Raw genomic sequence first — 21,969 nt, 5'->3', positions numbered from 1 at the left:
TAGCAGACCTCCAGCTGTTGCAAAACTACAGCTCCCATCATGCCTCTGCCTTTGGGTGTCATTCTTGTCTTGCTATGCCTCATGGGACTTGTAGTTCTGCAACAGCTGGAGGTCCGCTAATTGCATATCCCCGCTCTATAGCCTCGTACACACGACCGGTTTTCCCGTCTGGAAAACTGCCAGGAGAGCTTTTGGCCGGGAAAGCCAGATGTGCGTATGCTTCCTTACAGTTTTCCCATCTGGATTCCCGGTGGCTCTTTTTCCCCCAGATTTACTAATACTCTATGGGAAACACTGCGAGGCAGTGCCCATGGAGCATACACATGGCCGGGATTCCTGGCCAAAGCTCCATGGCAGTTTTCCTGCCGGGTTCTCGGCTTTCACCTCGGTTTTCACGGAAGACTTTTTACCGCAGTGAAATCTGAGCGTGTGTACAGGGCTTATCACCTTAAAAAGGCAATTCACACAAAATGTAGATTACTAGCTGCATACTTTGTGTGTGAGATCATCTAGGGCACTTTGCCTCTTACTACTATTCTCATTAGATGCTGAATAAGATTTGGTGATGTTACTATTTTGGAGAAGAATTCGTACCTAAGGACCTGTAGTGCAAGGACCTCTTTGCTTCTGCTTTATTCATTCATTGCTTTATTCAGAATGCTTTATTCAGAATGCTTTATTCATTCTGTGGATGTGTGCACCCTTCCTGAGTATTACCCCACCAGTCATCAGGGGAGTAGCTTTAATATGAAGAAGCAGTTCCATGCCTCCTACCAAAAATTTTGGACCTCACACAGAGAGAATGCAGAACAAGTCATTGCAAGTTAGTAAAGGGAAAGCAATCAGCTGTAGGTAACCTAAAGTGCTAAGTACTGTATCTTTAAATAAAGTGCTACCTCTTTAAAATAAGTGCACTACTTAGGTCAGACTTTGATGTTAGTTACACAGGCAATCCCTGAAATTGCCTCAAAAATAGTGTCAAAATCATGGTCGCAAAATCACGGGAAAATCACGCGACTTTGAATTCGCGGTAGTTTGAAAGGGGCCTTACACTCACTTGTGCATGAAGTAAGCAAAATTCAGAAACGTTTGCATCAACGTGCGTCTCACTGGCCGAAGATAGCATCACTACCCGCGGTCCACTGATGCACTTCACCCCTCCCACAGGGCATTATCAAAGGCTTTTCTGAGTGGTTTGATGTACTTATTTATATACTATGAAATTCCTCCTTCTACAAAACAGAATGTAGACTGCAAGTGGTAATGTTATCGCCGGCCAGTGATAAGCACGTCGATGAAGGCTTCCGGGTTGGGCATTTTGCTTGCATTTATTCATGCACAACAGTGTAACTGTTTTTAACTTTGCCAACTATTTCAACAGAATTACGCTATTTGGATCTTTTTTGCCATCCTTTTTATGTAAAAACATTGTGTTATGGCACACCCCTGGTAAACATATTCAGCAAGAAGAACTACAAGTTCCAGCATATCTAGGACAATATAAAGCATTTGTGACTCTTATAATATAGGAGTCCACACCAGTAGGTGAGTGAGTAGGGACACTGAAGGGGAGCAAAATTTGCACTTTATTTAAAGAGATAGTACTTGGCACTTTAAAAATTGCACGATTGATCATCATATTCTGCATGAATAAAGATGCAAGGATATGGACTAATTAATGAATGAAATAATGATGATTTTTATCGATGTATTTATCCATTCTTTATCTCACATAATATCACATAATCAGTTTTTTCAGTTGTTTATTGCAAAGTTGGTTTAATGGCTTTCTGACTTAACACTTTACTAGAAGGCCATGGCCCTGGTGCTGATTTTGAACTGACGCCATGATGTCACACCTAAACTCTGGGTCCCATTGGAGAAAATGATGGTGGGTAGAACTCTGGTGGGGGTACCATGGATCCTATCGGTTGACAGGGGACTCCAAGACTGGATGTCTCCTTTGACTTGTCAAACGCTTACTTGTGGGACAGACTAAATGAGCCAGGCCAATTAGCATCTTCACCGTCTCCCTTGGTACACTCAGGGGCATTTCCTTGGTCTTTGCTGGGTGAAGATGGACTTTTTTTTCTGTTCCTGCGGGAAGGAGATACCTGCTGTACAAAATGTGCCCCTTGGGGTAAATTATTGCCCCTTGATGTACTTCAAACCCTTTACAGAACGTTCTTACTAGCGAACTGGAGATATCTCAGACTGGCAGATTTTTTTAATAGGTTTGGATGTGACCTGTGACCACAAAACTCACTGTCCCCATTTGAATCACTGTGGGTGGAACTTCTAGATTCTACGCATCTCCGTTCCCACATGTGCAAGTTTGTATTAGGTGTTCAATCGGTGGCCAACCACCTATATTATTAGAGAATGGGAAAGGGAGCTGGGCTTGGAGTTTACTCCATCTCAAATCCAGAAAATGGTACAGCTGATGCATACTGCATCCATAAGTACTCAGGAATCTTCTTACAAATTCCAGATGGTAAAGAACCCATTCCCCTCTGGCACAGATGATCCCTGCTACTGGCCATCATAGTTGGTGGGGCACATTCTTACATCTTTGGTGGTCATGCCCCAAGAATAAGGCCTTTTGGAAAAAATCACCCCTGACCCTTACACCCACAGCAAACACCCCCTTCTCTTGTAAGACACAAACCCGGATTTATTTTTAGTGTAGGTTTATTCTTCAGGATACGTCTCTTTTGGTGCTTTTATATTTTTTTTTGGGTGTCACAGTACATATCTCATACACCTTGGTTCTGCCGTGGCACCTTCTCAATGGTCCCGTCGTCTTCTGGGACATACTCAGATCCCAGAAGGCAAAATGGGGGAAGGAGGAGGGCCAGATAAAACAGCAGAAGTGATGTACCTCGCCACGGCGAAATGGGATGGAAGTAAAACATGAAGAAAACATGCAAAAAAGGTACCAAAAAAAAAAAAAAGAATATCTAAAAATGAGGGGGGTTGTTGGGGTCATCAATTGTTGATACTGAGTTTTGGTTTTAATACCGCCATCACTAGCAGGCTCAAAAGCTGCTGTGTTTGTGGGACTTTGCAGAGGAACAAAGAGAAATCTGTAGGCGTAGATAACCTTATAATTAGGTGCTTAAAGTACATCTTTTTCTATATATAAACTATTGTTTATATTGTAAAATGTAAATTATACACTTACTCTTTTAGTGAGCTGTGTATCCATCATGAAGTTATGAACATGTTTCTCTGCTTTGGTAAGTTCTAGCTTTCTTGCGACCACAGCTACAACGAGGGCAGTGCAGCCAGCACCCTGCAAACAATAAGAATAAAAGATTTTCATTTCATGGTTATATAATAAAAACAATGGGGCTTATTTACTAAAGGCAAATCCACTTTGCACTACAGTACAAGTGCACTTGGAAATGCAGTTGCTGTAGATCTAAGGGGGACATGCAAGGAAAATAAAAAACAGCATTTTTGCTTGTACATGATTGGATGATACAATCAGCAGAGCTTCCCCTTATTTCAGATCTTCCCCTCAGATCTAAAGCGACTGCACTTCTAGGATTTGCCTTTAGTAAATAACCCTCAATATGTCATAAAAGAGTCTCTGGATTAATAATTTCATAGAATACAAAATGTGGGGAAATTATCTCCCATGCTGAGGCACACCAAAGGTTAAGAGCCCTGAAAAAAAAAATGAAATGCAAATAATAAAAGACACAAACGGCACCAATTTCCACTGTAAATTACACAGCAATGGCAGCATAAATTTAAAAAGTCAAAGCAGTTTCTGCAGTCACATCCATGGCACTTGTTTATCTCGCCTCTCATGGGGCAGCCTTGTTGCAAAGTAAAAAGTGACAGAAAAAAATTAAACAAGGTATAAGTTAAGCACAATTTTTAAAGGTTAAAAAAAATAACGAGGCTTTATATTACTGTATTTAAGGGTAAATATATGTATATATCTTATGTTAGAGTACACACAGACACTTAAAATCAAAGTGGATGTCAGTCAATAGAGCCAGGTCTTTTCAATGTATGTCTGGCACTGAAAATAAGCACAGGCAATCTGGGTATGGCACAAAGTATATTAGTCACATAAGAACAAACCATTAAACCGATATCTGATCACAGCAATAACATGTTACACTGACTTCCACTTACGGCTGTCTAGTAGTCTTTATAATACATGCTGCTAAGGGTAAAAAAAAAAAAAAAAAATCTGCCATCATCTGGGTACATATAAATACTCATGACAGGCTTACTCTGCTCTTGAGAACTCACTCACTACCCCAGCATGCAGCAAGACTCCTAGTTGGCGCTAAATTTTCTTGTACATTTTAAGGGCGCTCTCTAATGTTCTTTTAGGTGTACATATAAAATAAATCAGCATGATGCAATTATTTTTCTTGTATGTGTCTATGTTTTAAGTGCTTGTAAACCCTAATGCCTCGTACACACCATCACTTTATGTGATGAAAAAAAACGACACTTTCTGTGAAGTAAAAAATGACGTTTTTGAAACTTCAATTTTCAAAGACGAAGTTGCCTACACACCATCGTTTTCTCACAATGATCTTGCAAAGTGAGGTTACGTTCCACCACGTTTTACCATTGAAGCTTGCCTCATAAGTAGCTTCTGGGCATGCGTGGATGAAAAAACGTCTTAGAAAACGACGTTTTTTGCTACACACGGTCAATTTCTGTGAAGTAAAAAGTGCACTTTTGAAAAACGACACATAAAATTGAAGCATGCTTCAATTTTTTTTGGTCGTTTTTTACAAGACATAAAACGACGTTTTCCCCCACACACAGTCAATTAAAGTGACGTTTTTAAAAACGTCATTTTTTTTCATCACATAAAGTGATGGTGTGTACGCGGCATTACAAATACACAGTGAAGTGACTAGCCTGGTGATACACAAAGATGAAAAATACATTGAATAGGTAGTGTCCTTTGCGCTACTGCGAGTAATGAATGTCACAAAGATAAAATAAAACAATAGTGAAATTGCAGCAAAAACTAGTGGTGATTACAATACACACACACTGAAATATATAAATGATGATGTGTCAGAAGTGAAAAAATGATTAAATAAATAATCATATAATATTAATAGTGACAATGTGTTGGTACATAAACCAAGTCCATATAATATAAATAACGTGCCAGTGCACAAAGTGACAGTGCACAGATAAAGTCAATACGTGGTAGGCAGATAAACTGCGATAGAGAAAAAATATTATATATAGTGCAAGTGGGTGTATAAATAAAAGTCCCCAGATCTCAATAAAAGTGAATAACTGGATCTTCAGAGTATTCAGTCTCACAGAACTCTCACCTCATGAAAGGTATAATAGGCATCAAGGACAATAACATAGAGTGTGTTTTAGATTTTTGCGCAAGAATTCATCATTTATGTATGAAAAATACATTGTGGCTGTTTGTTTGCAGCCCTCCATCCTCTGCAGCTGTTCAAAGTACAGAATTTACACAACATTTCTCAGCTTCCAGAGGCAGAAGGTGAGGATCTGATGTCACACACTGCACAGCATACAGCAGGGAGCTTAGTGTAATCTGACACCTGAGTGGGAGGAAAGGACACACCCAGCACTGCAGAGTCTAATAGGAAAACATACACAAAGTGCAATTTTTTGCAAAACGGTGAAAATCGAACGTACCCAAAATTTTCTCTAAAAATCTGGAGGTTTTCATTTTTCACTTACAGCTTTCATAATTTTAAAAGACCCCTCAAACTATAAATTTTCTAAAAACACATGGCCAGTAGAGTAAAAAAAAGTGCTACTGATTTTTTGGACCCCACAATAATTGTTCATTATATCGCTATGTTCATTAAAAATACACTAAAATTATTAATATTACACATAAACACAATGTAACTTACAATATTCCTGCTAATTAGTACTAAAGCCTCGTTCACATGTGGCATACTAAAGTGTACGCCCATGGGGGGCCATGTTTACACAGACAGGGATGCACAGGTGTTCCATGCATCCCAGTACAGCCAGTCTCATTTATGTGATTAGGGATGCAAAGGCTGCACAGGCATAGCTGCTTTTCCCAATCTGACATCCGTGTGGGTGTGGGTACACAGCCCCGAACACAGACAGTGTGTGCTCCGGGACATGCATGTGGACCTACATGGATGTAAAATTGAGAGCAACGGCTCTGTTTGTGCAGTTGCTACATCCCAAATGACTCTGCCTGCACAGAGATGCACAAAGCATCTTACCAGAAGAGGCCGGTCCATTAGGGGAGCCACACCCTTTGGCTTGAAAAAGGTTGGTCTCGGGCGCATAGCATACCACCCCCAACCCACCCACTTAAATTGTTACAATAGCAAATTAATATTCGCTAATGTCTTCCGGTTTCTCCTCCTAGCCAATCATCACGGATCGGGTTGGCTGGGAGGAACAGCTGCAGTATCCTTGGAGGAGGTGAGTGCGGGGGGACCGTCACCGTGGAGGGGTGACTGCGGGCGAACCTGGTGGGTCTTACTATGGGATCTGCAATCCCAGTGTTAAAGCCTGAGTGCTTTCACACTGGAGCGCTGCGCTGGCAGGATGTAAAAAAAAGTCCTGCAAGCATGTTCCCTCTCTTCTACAGGGGGGGAGTGTTTTTCTTAATAAATATTAAATTTTTTAACCCATTACGCCTTCAAAGTCCATCATCCGCCATATACACATATGTATTTATATATATGTGTATATATACATTCAACTGAAGCATGCTTTTTGCTCTTAATTTGGCAAGGAGCCGCTTGACCTTGAACCCAGTGACCTAGAACTGCTGACATGCAGTGACTCTTTACCTAAACCAGTCTCTAGTTTATACAAAGACCTCTTTCCAGACACAGTTCTATTGATGGAAACCTGCAGACTGGCCTGGGAGGCAGGGGCTAGACAGGGATGAGGGGATAAAATTAGGGGGACTACATTTCTCTCTCTGATCCAGTATACATGTATGCATAGAATATATCTTACCCCAGCCAGATTAGCTAGGATGTTTGGGAACCAGCACTCTCTATGCTGGAGATGCTCTGCACGCCTTGCAAACTTCATGATTGTATTTTGGGACTGTCCCCACATTAAGCCCTATTGGCAAGACATAGCACAGTGTATCAGGTCGGTCACCTCTATCTCGATTCCCCTGCAAATTGAAGTATGCTTGTTGCACCTGGTTGAAACTTTGGCCACTACTAGGGCTATACGAACTCTTCACACCCTCCTTCTGTTTTATGCAAAAAATTGGATTAGAGTTCTTTTGCCCCAACTTTGGCATCCTGGAAAACAACTTACCTAAATAGGGGGCCTTTGGCCAAATTCAAGGTTTGGGGGGTTGGATGTAATCTGAGGACACGGTTTCAGAATAAATTCTAAATAGATATAGTCAATGGTCCTTGGTGTGGGATTGAAAGACAGGAGGAGGGTGTCACTGGGATTATGGGTGTTTACTGACTGAACTCATGTTAAAGACAGCATTTATTTGGTTTTTAAATTCTCCTGCTGGTGGGGGGGCTGGATGACCATTATCCTGTATGGTTGCCCAAGGTGTCATCAAGCTAGTTGACTTCATACCTAGGTTTAAATGATGTACATATCTGTCTGGGCATGTGTGGTATTGTTTTTGCTTTTATTTAAATTTTTTTTGTTAGTTTTGTTGTTATAATCTGATAAAAGTTTTACTGTGACCGGTTGTTGGTTTCCGCAACATGCAGTTTGATGTTGTATGTATTTACAATAAAACTCAATAAATAGTAATTTGCAAAAAAATTCTAAATATAACAGATTTAAGAGTTTAGCCATTTGCGTACCTTTGGGCGTCTTGCACACATCCAAAAAACTCCCTCGCCTGTACACAAGGCGTCTCCTGTATGTCCAGGAGACTGCCTGTAGTTTCTTATATCCTCTGCTCCCTTTCCTGCACAGCCCAGAGAGACCTGGTGTCTGTAGAAAAATTATCTCTCAACCCTATGACTGGGAGCCAGTCAGAAGCCTTCCTCATTGAATGATCACTCTGACAGCCAATCACAGTGAGCACTCAGTGTAACATTTGTAAGCTAAAAAAAAAAGTAATACACTAGCTGTCTTATCTCCTCAGTTCCCTGTCAGGCAGTAATCTGTGAGTTAGAGAGCTGCAGCTGACACAAAGTAATGTTTATTGTGTGCATAGGGAGTTAGTTAAAGTTTAATTAACCAGAACATGCTCTTATTTTACTACTTAACCCATTCATTTCAACCTTTATAAGCACTATTTAACAGTTTCATCTCTTGTTCCATGTTTCTATTTTAAATTATTTGTTGGAAAACAAATATTATTAAGCACATTTATACATTGATATCTTTAAGGATTTACTGTAAAAAATATGAAAACAAGTTTAACCACTTGCCGACCGGCCACCGCCGTTATACGTCGACAAGTTGGCTCGGCTGGGCGAGAGCACGTAATATGACGTCCTCTCTCCCAGCCGCCACTAGGGGGCGCGCGCGCGCCCCCCGCTCGCCCCCGACTCCCGTGCGTGTGCCCGGCGGGCGCGATCGCCGCCGGGCACACGCGATCGCTTGGTACAGAGCGGGGACCGGGAGCTGTGTGTGTAAACACACAGCTCCCAGGCCTGTCAGCAGGGGAAATGCTGATCTTCGGTTCATACAATGTATGAACTGAGGATCAGTGTTTCCCCTAGTGAGGCCACCCCCCCCACAGTAAGAACACACCCAGGCATACTTAACCCCTTCCCCACCCCCTAGTGTTAACCCCTCCACTGCGAGTGGCATTTTTATAGTAATCCAATGCATTTTTATAGCACTGATCGCTATAAAAATGCCAATGGTCCCAAAAATGTGTCAAAAGTGTCCGAAGTGTCCGCCATAATGTCGCAGTACCGAAAAAAAAAATCGCTGATCGCCGCCATTACTAGTAAAAAAAATATAATAAAAATGACATAAAAATACCCCCTATTTTGTAAACGCTACAACTTTTGCGCAAACCAATCAATAAACGCTTATTGCGATTTTTTTTTACGAAAAATATGTAGAAGAAAACGTATCGGCCTAAACTGAGGAAAAAAAATGTTTTTTTATATATTTTTGGGGGATATTTATTATAGCAAAATGTAAAAAATATTCATTTTTTTCAAAATTGTCGCTTTATTTTTGTTTATAGCGCAAAAACTAAAAACCGCAGAGGTGATCAAATACCACCAAAAGAAAGCTCTATTTGTGGGAAAAAAAGGACGCCAATTTTGTTTGGGAGCCACGTCGCACGACCGCGCAATTGTCTGTTAAAGCGACGCAGTCCCGAATCGCAAAAAGTACTCTGGTCTTTGGGCAGCAATATGGTCCGGGGGGTAAGTGGTTAACATGCTTTGTACCAAAAATGTAATTGTAATGTTTCTGTAAGTAGAACAATCAGCAGAATAACATGTATATGTTTTCCCCACAGTAATGGTACTTGTGTTCACAATATTACTGATCAAACGTGAAAAAAAGTTAATGAACAAAATCATTATGAAAAGATAATGAACTTTGGTAAAAATATTAACAGAGTTCAGACAAAGGTAACGTTTCTAATCTCAGCTCTGCTAACTTTTTGTTTGGATGCATTTATTTTAACCAATGGTCGGACTTTGGAGGCAGGACAACAACAGAAATAGCAAAAAATATTGTTTATTACAAAAATATATTAAACAGAACAACACAGTATTCAAAGATAAAAAAAAATACAAGATGTTATAAGTATGAGTTATATCCCTTGGACGCACAAGGGAACACACTTCATACTTATAACATCTTGTATGTTTTTTTTATCTTTGAACACTGTGTTGTTCTGTTTAATACATTTTTGTAATAAGCTACATTTTTTGCTATTTCTGTTGTTGTCCTGCCTCCAAAGTCCGACCATTGGTTATTCTTTTTTGAGTAATCCCCTTTTTTCTCCTAATTATACGAATGTGGCAATGTGAGTGCCTCCCTTTCCTCTTTAATTCGATGCATTTATTTTATTATTAAGCTCATACAAAGACCTGGGAAAGTCGACAGAGGGCCTCTGTAAAAAAAAACTGTTGCATTAAAAGACACACCTGGTAGCTAAACTGAGCCAACAGCTCTAAGAAAGAGATATAGATGCTTACAAGCAATGAACAGCCCCGCAGTCAGCTAAGAGACCACATACTACAGGTTTGATGCTCATTTCTTCAGAATAAAAACTGCTAACAGTATAGCAATACATGACTAAATTGAGAAAGTATGGTGCTTCTGTGGTAGACAAAAAATGAAAAAATCATTTAGAGACACGCATAATTCACAGCATATCCTAGTAAGCTGCGCCTGCTGACTGGCTCCTGCTGTGCTCTGGGAGCCGAGTGTTCCCAGAACACAACGGGGGGACGGGAGGTGACGTCCTGCCCGCAGTCTGCCTGCAGACTGTGGCTGGAAGTGGGTGCAAATACCAGTCTTTAGACAGGTATCTGCACCCCCCTCCCCCTGAAAGGTGTCAAATGTGACATCGGAGGGGGGGGGGGTTACGATCAGCGGGAGTTCCACTTTAGGGTGGAGCTCCACTTTAAGTATTTTTGTCATATTTTCTTTATATCTGTCATTACTTTAAATAAATGTTATACTTGTAAGTATTTGTGTAATCTCTCTTTGCACATATCAAACACAACCTCAAAAATCATGACAAAACATCACCATAATCAGCTTCATTATGGCAACTGCTCAAAGCTACTTGGCTTTCTCTGCTATGATTGAAATAATGGGGTTTCCAAGGCTAGAGCTGCTTTAAGATAAACAAGCTACATGAATTTAAAACACTTTAAAAGGCCTAAATTTGATCTAATCCCAAACTAGTGTGTCATAAGCAATTGCCATTTTTTTCCCATAAAATACTGTTTTCACCTTACTTAATTTTTTTATGCATCTAAGTGCTGATCTCCTCCAGCCGTTTCTACCACTTCCTATCTACATGCACTTGCTCTTTCAATGGCTACACATTTTTTCCCTGACCTGGTTTACTGACAGTGATCAAGGTGGACAATGCCTGCATCCTGACAACACAGGAGCACATTTTTGGAGACAGTTGTCACCCGGTGAAGGGAAGTAACTGAACAAAGACCTGTTTGGCAGGATCACCAGTAAAAGTTAATGTTGTGTTACTGAGGTTACTAAGGAATAATTCTGATTTACCTACATTATTGGTATCCAGTGAAAACCACTTCAGCCTTTATCTTATTTTAGCTATTATGCTTTCAAATGTATTCATAATAGCCATGTGTAAAATTTACAAAACCACTAAAGCTCTACATTTAATTGAATAGAAGCTTAATTTTAAAACTACATACCAGGGTAGGAGCTCCAATACCAAAGTAATAGTAACTAATGTCTTTAAGCAATATAACTGAGAAAGAAAAAAAATACATTTCAATCCAATGTTAGAGACTAGGAAGTGCATAATTGCATTTATTAAATATTCAGAGCAGGTTCCTTTTTACATGAACACACGATTAACTATTCTAGAGAAACCACAAGGTGTCACACTCCACTGATCAGGCTATTAACATTAGTTAGCTATACAAATAGCCATATGAAGTATGCCACTTTTTACATATCCATTTTAAAGGTACACTCCACTACATCAACAAAATATTCATATACTTGGAGCTTTTACTAAAAATAACAAAATGAAAAATGTATTTATTGCTGTTATTATTTACCATTGAATTCTGAACAATCTACAAGTTCATAGCATATGTAATGATAATAACCCAGCAGTTGGGGCTTTTTTCAATTGTCACCAAAAAGGTCCAGATTCAATGTTAAACCTTTAATCAAAAGCATGTCACTTCTTCTCTAATGCCGCGTACACACGATCGGAAATTTTGACAAGAAAAACTTGGATTTTTTTTCCCGACAAAATCTTGGCTCAAACTTGTCTTGCATACACGCGGTCACACAAAATTCTGACCGTCAAGAACACGGTGACGTACAACACTACGACGAGCCAAGAAAAATTAAGTTCAATGCTTCCGAGCATGCGTCGACTTGATTCCAAGCATTTTTTTGTGTGCGTCGGAATTGCATACAGACAATCTGACTTTCCGACAAGAACTTTTCCCGTCGAAAAATTTGAGAACCAGCTCTTAAATTTTTGCTGTTGGAAATTCAGACAGAAAAAGTCAGATGGGGGCCTACACATGGTCGGAAATTCCGACCGAAAGCTCACATGAAACTTTTCTTGTCAGAAATTCTGATCGTGTGTACATGGCATAGCAATGCAATTTCAACATTCAACATTTAGGATCTAAGGGACAGGCACAATTATAACTGTTTTAGCTTATTGCTGCTGTGATTAACAACAAAGTGGCGTGCAGTAATTAGTGAGAAGACTGTTCACTATCAGCAACTTCTACAGGAGCAAGCAACATGGCTGAAAGAATTACTTTGTCTTTGCAACACTACAAAAAACACACAAAAAAATATCAGTCACCTTTCTTAAAGAGGAAGTAAACCCCTTTTTTTTAACAAATACACCTGCAAGAGAAAGGCATAATGAGCTAGTACGGCACATGCGCCGTAGACAGCGGTGCCCGTTTCTGTGAAAATATCTCCTTAACCTACATTTCTTGCACCTACAGGTAAGCCTTAATCTAGGCTTGCCTGTAGGTGCAAGTTGCAAGAGTGGGTTTACAACCACTTTAAATTTCTTAGAAACTCATAAAAATAGGATTTTTGTACTCACCGTAAAATCCATTTCTCTGAGTTCATGGACGGACACAGCAGCTATTGACCTTAGGGTATTATCCTCCCTTTTAGGAGATTGACTAGGCAGAAAAAACAGCATGTTAAGTGTTAAACACTCCACACAGTACAGTACCTCCCAGGGGACGGTTCCCCCAGGTACATCCCCCACACTCTGCTCTGCAGCCCCAGTTCGTAACAAGCAGTACAAACAAAGGAGGGGTGGGTGCTGTGTCCGTCCATGAACTGGATTTTACGGCGAGTACAAAAATCCTATTTTCTCTTCCGTTCATGGACGGACACAGCAGCAATTGACCTTAGGGACGTCCCCAAGCAGTGTCAAAAAATCGAGGGTGGGAAAACACAGCAAACCGAACATCACCCCAAACAAACCAGAGCTCCTCAACGGAGGAACTTCAACCTTAACCACTTCAATACCGGGCTTTTATACACACCTCAATACCGGGCCTATTCTGGCACTTCTCTCCTACATGTACAAATCCTGATTCTTTTGCTAGAAAATTACGCAGAACCCCCAAACATTATATATGTTTTTTTTAGCTTTAAAATTGCGCACACTCATGGAATGGCGCCAAACTTCGGTACTTCTCCATAGGCAACGCTTTGAAATGTTTTACAGGTTATCAGTTTAGATTTATAGAGGAGATCTAGTGCTAGAATTGTTGCTGGCACTCTAACGCACGCGGCGATACCTCACATATGTGGTTTAAAACGGCGTTTACATATGTCGGCGGGACTTACGTGTGCGTTCGCTTATTATTTTATTTCTTTTTTTACTTATTTATTTATTTTGTTACACTTTTTTTTAAAAAAAAATCTTTTTTTAATACTTTTATTCCTATTACAAGGAATGTAAACATCCCTTGTAATAGGAAATGTGTGTGACAGGTCCTCTTTATGGAGAAATGCGGGGTCTTTCTCCAGGCTGGAAAGCAACCGCGGCTTTGTTTACTTAGGGGGACCCGGGCGTGACTTCAGCACATCGCGCCCGGCCCTCCGACAGTCATCTGGTCACCAGTCATCTCTATGCTTCCTGCCTACGCCGGACGATTCTTTCTCCAGGCCCCCAATGGCACGGGAGAGCCCGGAGAAGCACCGGATGGCGGCGGGAGGGGGGATGTCCCCTCCCACCGCCTATAAGAACGATTAAGCGGCGGAACCGCCACTATGATCATTCTTATGGTGCGCAGGATCGCCGGCACTAAAGAATGATATCTGAATGATGCCTCTAGCTGCAGGCATCATTCAGATATCCCCCCGCAAAGCCCAGGACTTCATATGACGTCCACCCAGGATGGGAGATCCCATCTGTGGACATCATATGTCTATGGGCTAGTATTGAAGTGGTTGAACAGCCGCTTGCAAAACCTTGCGGCCGAAGGAGGCACCCGAAGATGCACTCACATCCACCTTGTAAAACTTTGAGAAGGTGTGGACTGACGACCAGGTCGCTGCCTTACACACCTGTAAAACAGACGCTTGATGGCGGAAGCCCAAGAGGCACCAATCGCTCTGGTCGAATGCGCCGTAACCGGGAAGGGAGACGGCCGCCCCTTTAAGGCATAGGCCTGAAGCACGACCTGCCTGATCCACCTAGAAATGGTAGCCGACGAGACCGCCAGACCCTTCTTAGGACCAGTCACCGACAGGAACAGTGAATCCGACCTCCGAAACTGAGCCGTAGCAGACAGGTACACCCGTAAGGCTCGAACCATGTCCAAGGAATGCAACGCAGCCTCTTTTGGGTTTGCCAGCCGAGGACACAAGGATGGAAGAACAATGTCCTCATTAATGTGAAAAGCCGAAACAACCTTAGGAAGGAATGACGGCTGCGGACGCAGCACCACCTTATCCCTGTGGATGACCAAATAGGGAGCCTTGCAAGACAAGGCCGCCAATTCAGACACCCGTCTGACCGATGTAATTGCCACCAGAAAAAACACCTTCTGAAAAAGAGTTAATAAAGGGATTTTCCTAATGCCCTCAAACGGAGGCTTTTGAAGCACCGAGAGGACTAAATTCAAGTCCCACAGGGGCAGTGGATGACGCACAGGAGGAGCCACATGCTGAACCCCCTGCACAAACGTACGCACCAGAGAGTGCGCCGCCAAGGGTCGCTGAAAGAAAACAGCCAAGGCCGGATTCTGCCCCTTAATCGTACTTAAGGTGAAAGCCTGATCCACTCCACGCTGTAAGAACAGCAGAATCCGGGACATCACGTATGTACGGGGGTGCCAATTCATCTCCTCACACACAGAGATGTAAGCCTTCCACGTACGATGGTAAATCTTCCGGGAAGTAGACTTCCGCGCTCGCAGCATGGTAGAGATTACCGAATCCGACAGACCCCAGTCCCTCAGCACCTGGCTCTCAATAGCCACGCTGTTATAGCCAACGACTGTAAAGCAGGATGAAAGATAGGACCCTGCGACAGAAGATCCTCTCGCAGTGGCAGGCGCCACGGAACATCCGCCACCAGACGCACCAGATCCGCGTACCAAGGACGCAAGGCCAATCCGGAGCAATCAGGATTGTTGGTATCCCCTTGGCTTCCACTCTGCGTAGCAGACGAGGAAGAAGCTTCAGAGGAGGAAAGGCGTAGATTAGGAGATAATAACCCCTTGGTGCCACCAACGCAACTGACGCGTTTGCCCACGGTTCTCTTGACCTGGTCATGAAATGTGACACCTTCCGATTGAGTCGGGACGCCAGAAGATCCACGTCTGGAGTGCCCCATTTCAGACACAGACTCTGAAACACATCCGGGTGTAGCGACCATTCTCCTTGGTCTAGCGTTTGGCGACTTAGGTAGTCCGCCAGCCAGTTCTGTACGCCCGGAATGTAAACGGCCGAAAGAGCCGGAACGTTCTTTTCGGCCCGCCGGAGGATGTGAGCGACTTCCGCCACTGCAGCCAAGCTCTGTGTGCCCCCTTGATGATTGACATATGCCACAGCTGTGGCGTTGTCCGACTGAATCCTGACCGGGCGGCCCTGCAGTCTCAGAGACCACTTGGAGAGGCACAGCCTGATCGCCCGGAGTTCCAGGACATTGATTGGCAGACGGGACTCATCCCGAGTCCAGCGCCCCTGGGCTGATTGAACACCCCACACTCCCCCCCAGCCGGAAAGACTGGCATCCGTCGTGACCACCATCCAATGGTACGGCAGGAATGACTTCCCGGCCCGAAGTACCGGAGATGTCAGCCACCACACTAGGGAGGACCTGACCAGGCGACTCACCCGGACTTGGTAATCCAGAGACGAAGGGAGCTTGTCCCAACGCGACAGAATTTCTCTCTGAAACACTCAAGTGTGAAAATGAGCATACGGAACCGCCTCGAAGGAGGCCACCATCAGACCCAGAACTCGCATGCAAAAGCGAAGCGACGACCACTTCTGGGTCGCCAACCGCCTCACCACAGTTTGCAGTGTCTGTAGTTTCTCCGTGGGAAGAAAAACTCTTGCCTCCGAGGAATCCAGGACCAACCCCAGGTATTCCAGGCGCTGAGACGGTACCAACACCGACTTCTGAACCTTTAGCAGCCAACCGAATTCCCAGAGGGTCTGGCAGGTGATAGACACATCCACCTCTAACTCTGAGCTTGAAGAAGATCGTCCAAGTATCCTACAATAGCGATCCCGCGCTGCCTCAGCAGGGCCAGAATCGGAGCGAGCACCTTGGTGAAAACCCTTGGCGCCAAAGCCAGGCCCGAAAGGTAGGACCACAAATTGAAGTGGTCCTCCCTGACCGCAAAGCGCAAACATTTCTGGTGCTTTGCGCATATGGGGATATGCAAGTACGCATCCTTGATATCCAAGGACGCCAGGAAATCCCCTTGATGGAGTGCCGCTACTACAGGGCGAACCGACTCTATCCTGAACTTTTGCACTTTGACAAAACAGTTGAGGGCCTTGAGATCCAGGATTGGACGAAACCCTTCCTTCTTGGGGACTACAAACAGATTGGAGTAAAACCCTGAAACCATTCCAGTAAAGGAACCGGCACGATCACCCCCCTGACCAGCCCCAAACAGGGCCTGCCGACGACCCGGAGGAAGCTGGAGGTTGGAAGGAAAAAATCTGTTTGGCGGACAAGAGAGAAACTCTATCTTGTACCCCGAGGAAACTACTTCGCAAACCCACCGGTCGGAAAGAAGAGACCTCCACCGAGCCGCGAATTCCCGAAGCCAGCCCCCCACCCGAGAGACGGGCGGGGGCAGACCTTCGTGCGGAAGCAGGCTTTTCCGCAGGCTTGTTGGGCTTCTCTTGGGGCGCTCCTGCCCTTTAGCGGGCGCCTTAGCGCCCTGGGAACATTTACCTGCCGCATCGGGCGGACGAAGAAAACGCTTGGGGGTTGTAAAGGAGGGCCCCTGCCTACGGCAAGGCTCCTTCCATTTACCAGATTGTGGGAGCAGAGTGCTCTTACCTCCCGTGGCATCTTTTATGATGTCATCTAGAGAAGCCCCAAAAAGCCTTTCACCCTAAAAGGGTAAGTCCACCAAGGCCTTCTTAGAAGACTGGTCCGCAGACCAACACTTCAGCCAGACTAGGCGGCGCAACACCACCGCGTAGGCCGACAAATTTTAGGCCCTGAACCAACTGGTCGGCCAGCGCCACACAGTCTGGAGGGGCTTGATGCTCCTCCAACACCTGAAGCAACAACCTTGCCCGTTCAGTAAGTGTCTGTGACACTAGAGCCCTGGCCAAGACCGGTCTCACCGCCGACCCCACCACTGTGAACATGGAGCGGGACACAGTCTCAGCCTCAGCTCTTCTATCTACGGGGTCCTTGAAAGCGGGAGCCCCTTCTACAGGCAACGTGGTCGCCTTGTTCAGTCTGGACACAGGAGGAAGTCCTCCTCAAAAGGATAACGAACCGCAAAGCATTTTGAAACAGCAAAAACCTTTTGCGGCCGATCCCATTCCTTGTACAATTTTTTCCCAGATAAGGAACACAAGGAAACATTTTTGCAGTGCGGGCCGGCCTGCAGAACCCAAAAGGGACCGGCATCTCTGATGTCTCCGCCGAATCCTCAATTTTCTGAGTATCCCGCACCGCAGTGATAAGAGCTCCCACTAGCGCCCCATCATGCGCTGACCCTGAAGCAGAGTCATCCTTACTGTCCGTGTGGACTAGGTCTGTATCCTCCGACACCTTCGGAACCAGGGCCGAGAGCAGTAGATGGGCCTGATTCCGTGTCAGAGACATCCCCAGAAGAAGGCGGGGGCGCTTTTTACCCCCCCTCTGGCCACGCGCCGCTTCAATCCTGGCAACAAACGCCTCTAGGACTGCCGTCATAGCATCCACAGAGGCTGCAGGTACAGGGGCACTAAGGGTTAACTCTGGCATGCCTGGTGGAGAAGCATCCGGTTTGGACGCTATGCTGACCCACTCTTTTGCCACCCCTGGAGTGCAAGGCAAGACCCACAGGCCACCCTACCGGCCGCAGCAGAGAACAGGGGACCCCCCAGAGGACTCACCACCCGACCAGGTCTGTATGCTGCTGTCTGCCCCAGAGCGCTGCTCCGTGCTGTGCCGTCCCTCAGGAAGTGTGCTGGAGCCGTTCGCGCCGTTATTTTAGCCACTAGAGGCAAAAACCTCTTCCAAAATGGCCGCTGACATGCAAAAAGAGCATGTGGGCTACATGAAAATGGCCGCCAAACTCTAATAAAGGCGCCCGGCGCCACCAAATTGACGGCCGCGATTGCATAGTAGGCCCCCCCGCACACACGACAGCAAAACAGCACCCCCGATAGCAGACACAGCCCCAGGATGGAGCCCCCCAGGCGGACCCCCACCTCACGGCCAACCACCCAGAACGCGGGGAAGGAGGGAGAGGAAGGGAGAGAGGAAAGCAGGGCGGACCTCCGATTGACCTCCCCAGGAATGCATCAGCTGCACCACCCTGCCAAAGCAAGGGGACTGCTACTTACCCGTCCTGCGACCACCGGCTGGAGGCATCCCGGACAGAACCAACGCCCGCGCAGTTACGGCATGGCTGTCGGCCCGGCACACTGTGACACGGACATAGAGCCGGTCATATGTGTGCCCTGGAGCGTATAGCTCGCCGGCCACCCCTGGAGCAACGGGGCATGTCGTGGACGGCCCAGCGCGTAGCTAAAAAGCCAGCACACGCTCGATGGCCGAACTTGGGGGGACTACAAGGATCGAGGATCCAACCTGTCACCCAGTCGGCAGTTGATTGTAGATCTCAGGATCCAAAAATGCAGGAAAACAAAAAAGAAAAGCAAGAAAATTGCAAAAAAAAAGCCTCAGAGCACATGGGCTCAGAGGAGCCATGTCATTCTCCTTGCTAGGCAGAAAGAAAAAAAACTGGGGCTGCAGAGCAGAGTGTGGGGGATGTACCCGGGGGAACCGCCCCCTGGGAGGTACTGTATTGTGTGGAGTGTTTAACACTTAACATACTGTTTTTTCTGCCTAGGCAATCTCCTTAAAGGGAGGATAACACCCTAAGGTCAATTGCTGCTGTGTCCGTCCATGAACGGAAGAGAAAAATGGTTGTTAGCAAAGACCAAAGTAAAAATAATAAAGCAATGAAATGCAATTGGCATAAAACAGATTTGTTTTATTATTGTTGTGCTTACCATTGCTTACATAGTTACACAGTAGGTGAGGTTGAAAAAGACACAAGCCCATCAAGTCCAACCTATGTGTGTGATTATATGTCAGTATTACCTTATATATCCCTGTATGTTGTGGTCGTTCAGGTGCTTATCTAATAGTTTCTTAAAACCATCAATGCCCCCGTTGAGACTACTGCCTGTGGAAGGGAATTTCACATCCTTGCCGCTCTTACAGTAAAGAACCCTCTACGTGGTTTAAGGTTAAACCTATTTCTTCTCATTTTAATGAGTGGCTATGTGTCTTGTTAAACTCCCTTCCGTGAAAAACCCCTATTATGGGGTCACCAGTATGGTATTTGTAAATTGAAATCATATCCCCTCTCAAGTGTCTCTTCTCCAGAGAGAATAAGTTCAGTGCTAGCAACCTTTCCTCATAACTAATTTCCTCCAGACCCTTTATTACCTTTGATCCCCTTGTTTGTACTCTCTCCATTTCCAGTACATCCTTCCTGAGGACTGGTGCCCAGAACTGGACAGCATACTCTAGGTGCGGCCAGACCAGAGTCTTGTAGAGTGGAAGAATTATAGTGTTCTCTCTGGAGTGAATTCCCTTTTTAATGCAAGCCAATATTCTGTTTGCTTTGTTAGCAGCAGCTTGGCATTGCATGCCATTGCTGAACCTATCATCTACTAGGACCCCCAGGTCCTTATCCATCCTAGATTCCCCCAGAGGTTCTCCCCCCGTGTATAGATTGCATTTATATTTTTGCCACCCAAATGCATTACAAAATGCATACAAATTGGTAAAAGATCTAGAGCACAGGTGTCAAACACAAAGCCCATGGGCCGAATCCGGCCCTCCAGGCCATTTCATGTGGCCCTCACACCTCTCCTGCAGCTACAGGAGAGATCCAGCAGTCCTCTGGTCCTCCTCCAGACCCCTACTTTCTTGTTTCAAGCAATACATCCAGCTTCTTCCCAGCAGCAGCATAATGAAAGGGGGTGCACTGTGATGTAAGGGAGAGTAGGGGACTTAACTTCTGATTGTGGGGTGGCTCTTGACATCTAATGTAAGAGGAGGGGATGCGCTGAACATCTAGGCCCGGATTCACAAAGGAGTTACGACGGCGTATCTCCAGATACGCCAACATAACGCTGAGTGTGAGGGGTCGCATCTCCGCGCCTGATTCATAGAATCAGATACGCCTCACAGTTGCCTAGATACGAGCGGCGTAAGTCTCTTACGATGTCGTATCTTAGGGTGCATATTTACGCTGGCCGCTAGGGGCGCTTCCATATATTTCCGTGTATAATATGCAAATTAGCTAGATACGCTGATTCACAAACATATGTGCGCCCGGCATATCAAGATACGTCGTTTACGTAAGGCGTCGAACCGGCGTAAAGTTACCCCTCATAAAGCAGGGGTAAGTCATGTTGGGTATGGACGTCGGAAACGTCCGGACAGCATCTGATTTTACGTTGTTACTAAATATGAACTGCTAAATACCTTTTCTCATCAGCAGTATATAGAAGTCTTGTGACTTCTATCAGTGTCTGGTTAAAGCTTGTTGGAGGGGTTTTAATTCTCCCCTGTTTGTCCTATAAGGCTGCAGGACTCCTGACCTTCTGTCTGGACAGTGCTGATTGACCCTGTGCTGATCACATGCACTCTCCCAAGAAAAAAAATACTCTAGCAATACACACCAAACTGAGCATGTTCAGCTTGCCCCAAGGCTCTGTTCTATCAGCAGATGGATTGGGGACTGTGGAAGAATGGGGGGGGGGGGGGAATCAGAGAATACAGGATCAAACAGCCTTTTTACACATTTCAGAGGATTAACCCCTTAAATTCCACAGTGAGTATAACCAACATGCTTTACTGCATATACAGACTGATTTTACTGTTGTGGGTTTAGTAACACCTTAAAGCCCACACTGTGGGGGGATTTACTAAAACCGGAGAGTGAAAAATCTGGTGCAGCTCTGCACAGAAACCAATTCGCTTCCAGGTTTTCTTTTAAGCTTTGAACAAGCTGAAGTTAGAAGCTGATTGGCTACAATGCACAGTTGCGTCAGATTTTGCACTCCCTAGTTTTAGTAAATCAACCCCATGGTAAATAAATACGTACAAGCAAGACTGTATACTGTAAAATTCATACAACAGTTTTACATGTCATCTTTTAATCTTTTTTATCTTCTTATTAAGAAGGGTTGTGCTGTCTTTTTATATCAGATGACAGAGTTTATAGTCATCTCTGTAACAAATGGTCATATGGGTTTAAAACAGATGTTATTTCCCTGATGATCCTCTGTCTGTATTTTGTATCCCTCCTTCTGCCATGATTTGATTTGGATTGCCCTTCATCGGGAGGGTGTTGAAATTTGGAACTCAGAGCTGTCTGTGGGTTGTTTGTATTTAAACATGTTGATTGGTGTTACAGTCCAGAGAGTTCACAGGTTCTAGAATGACTAAAAGCTATAGGAAATACGATAAGGTTGTTTTATGAATACTTGATCTGGGGAGTAAAAAATATCTATCAACACACTTTTCATCCTGCAGTCACAATCTGTATTCCTTATCCTATTGTACATTGTCTACAATCAACAATGAAGGCT

General features: G+C 44.5%; 1 protein-coding gene across 1 annotated transcript in view; it reads right to left on the bottom strand.

Moving 5' to 3' along the window:
- Positions 1-21,969, bottom strand: part of KCNN2 (potassium calcium-activated channel subfamily N member 2) — a 274,148-nt gene that overhangs the window by 40,594 nt on the left and 211,585 nt on the right. The window contains exon 5 of the mRNA XM_040343654.1: positions 3,185-3,295. Within this exon, the coding sequence (XP_040199588.1) occupies positions 3,185-3,295 (111 nt within the window). The remainder of the gene's footprint in view (positions 1-3,184; positions 3,296-21,969) is intronic.

Source organism: Rana temporaria, chromosome 1, assembly GCF_905171775.1.
Source record: "Rana temporaria chromosome 1, aRanTem1.1, whole genome shotgun sequence".
NCBI lineage: Eukaryota > Metazoa > Chordata > Amphibia > Anura > Ranidae > Rana > Rana temporaria.
The sequence above is the reverse complement of the archived record's forward strand: the minus strand, read 5'-3'. Positions and strand labels throughout refer to the sequence as shown.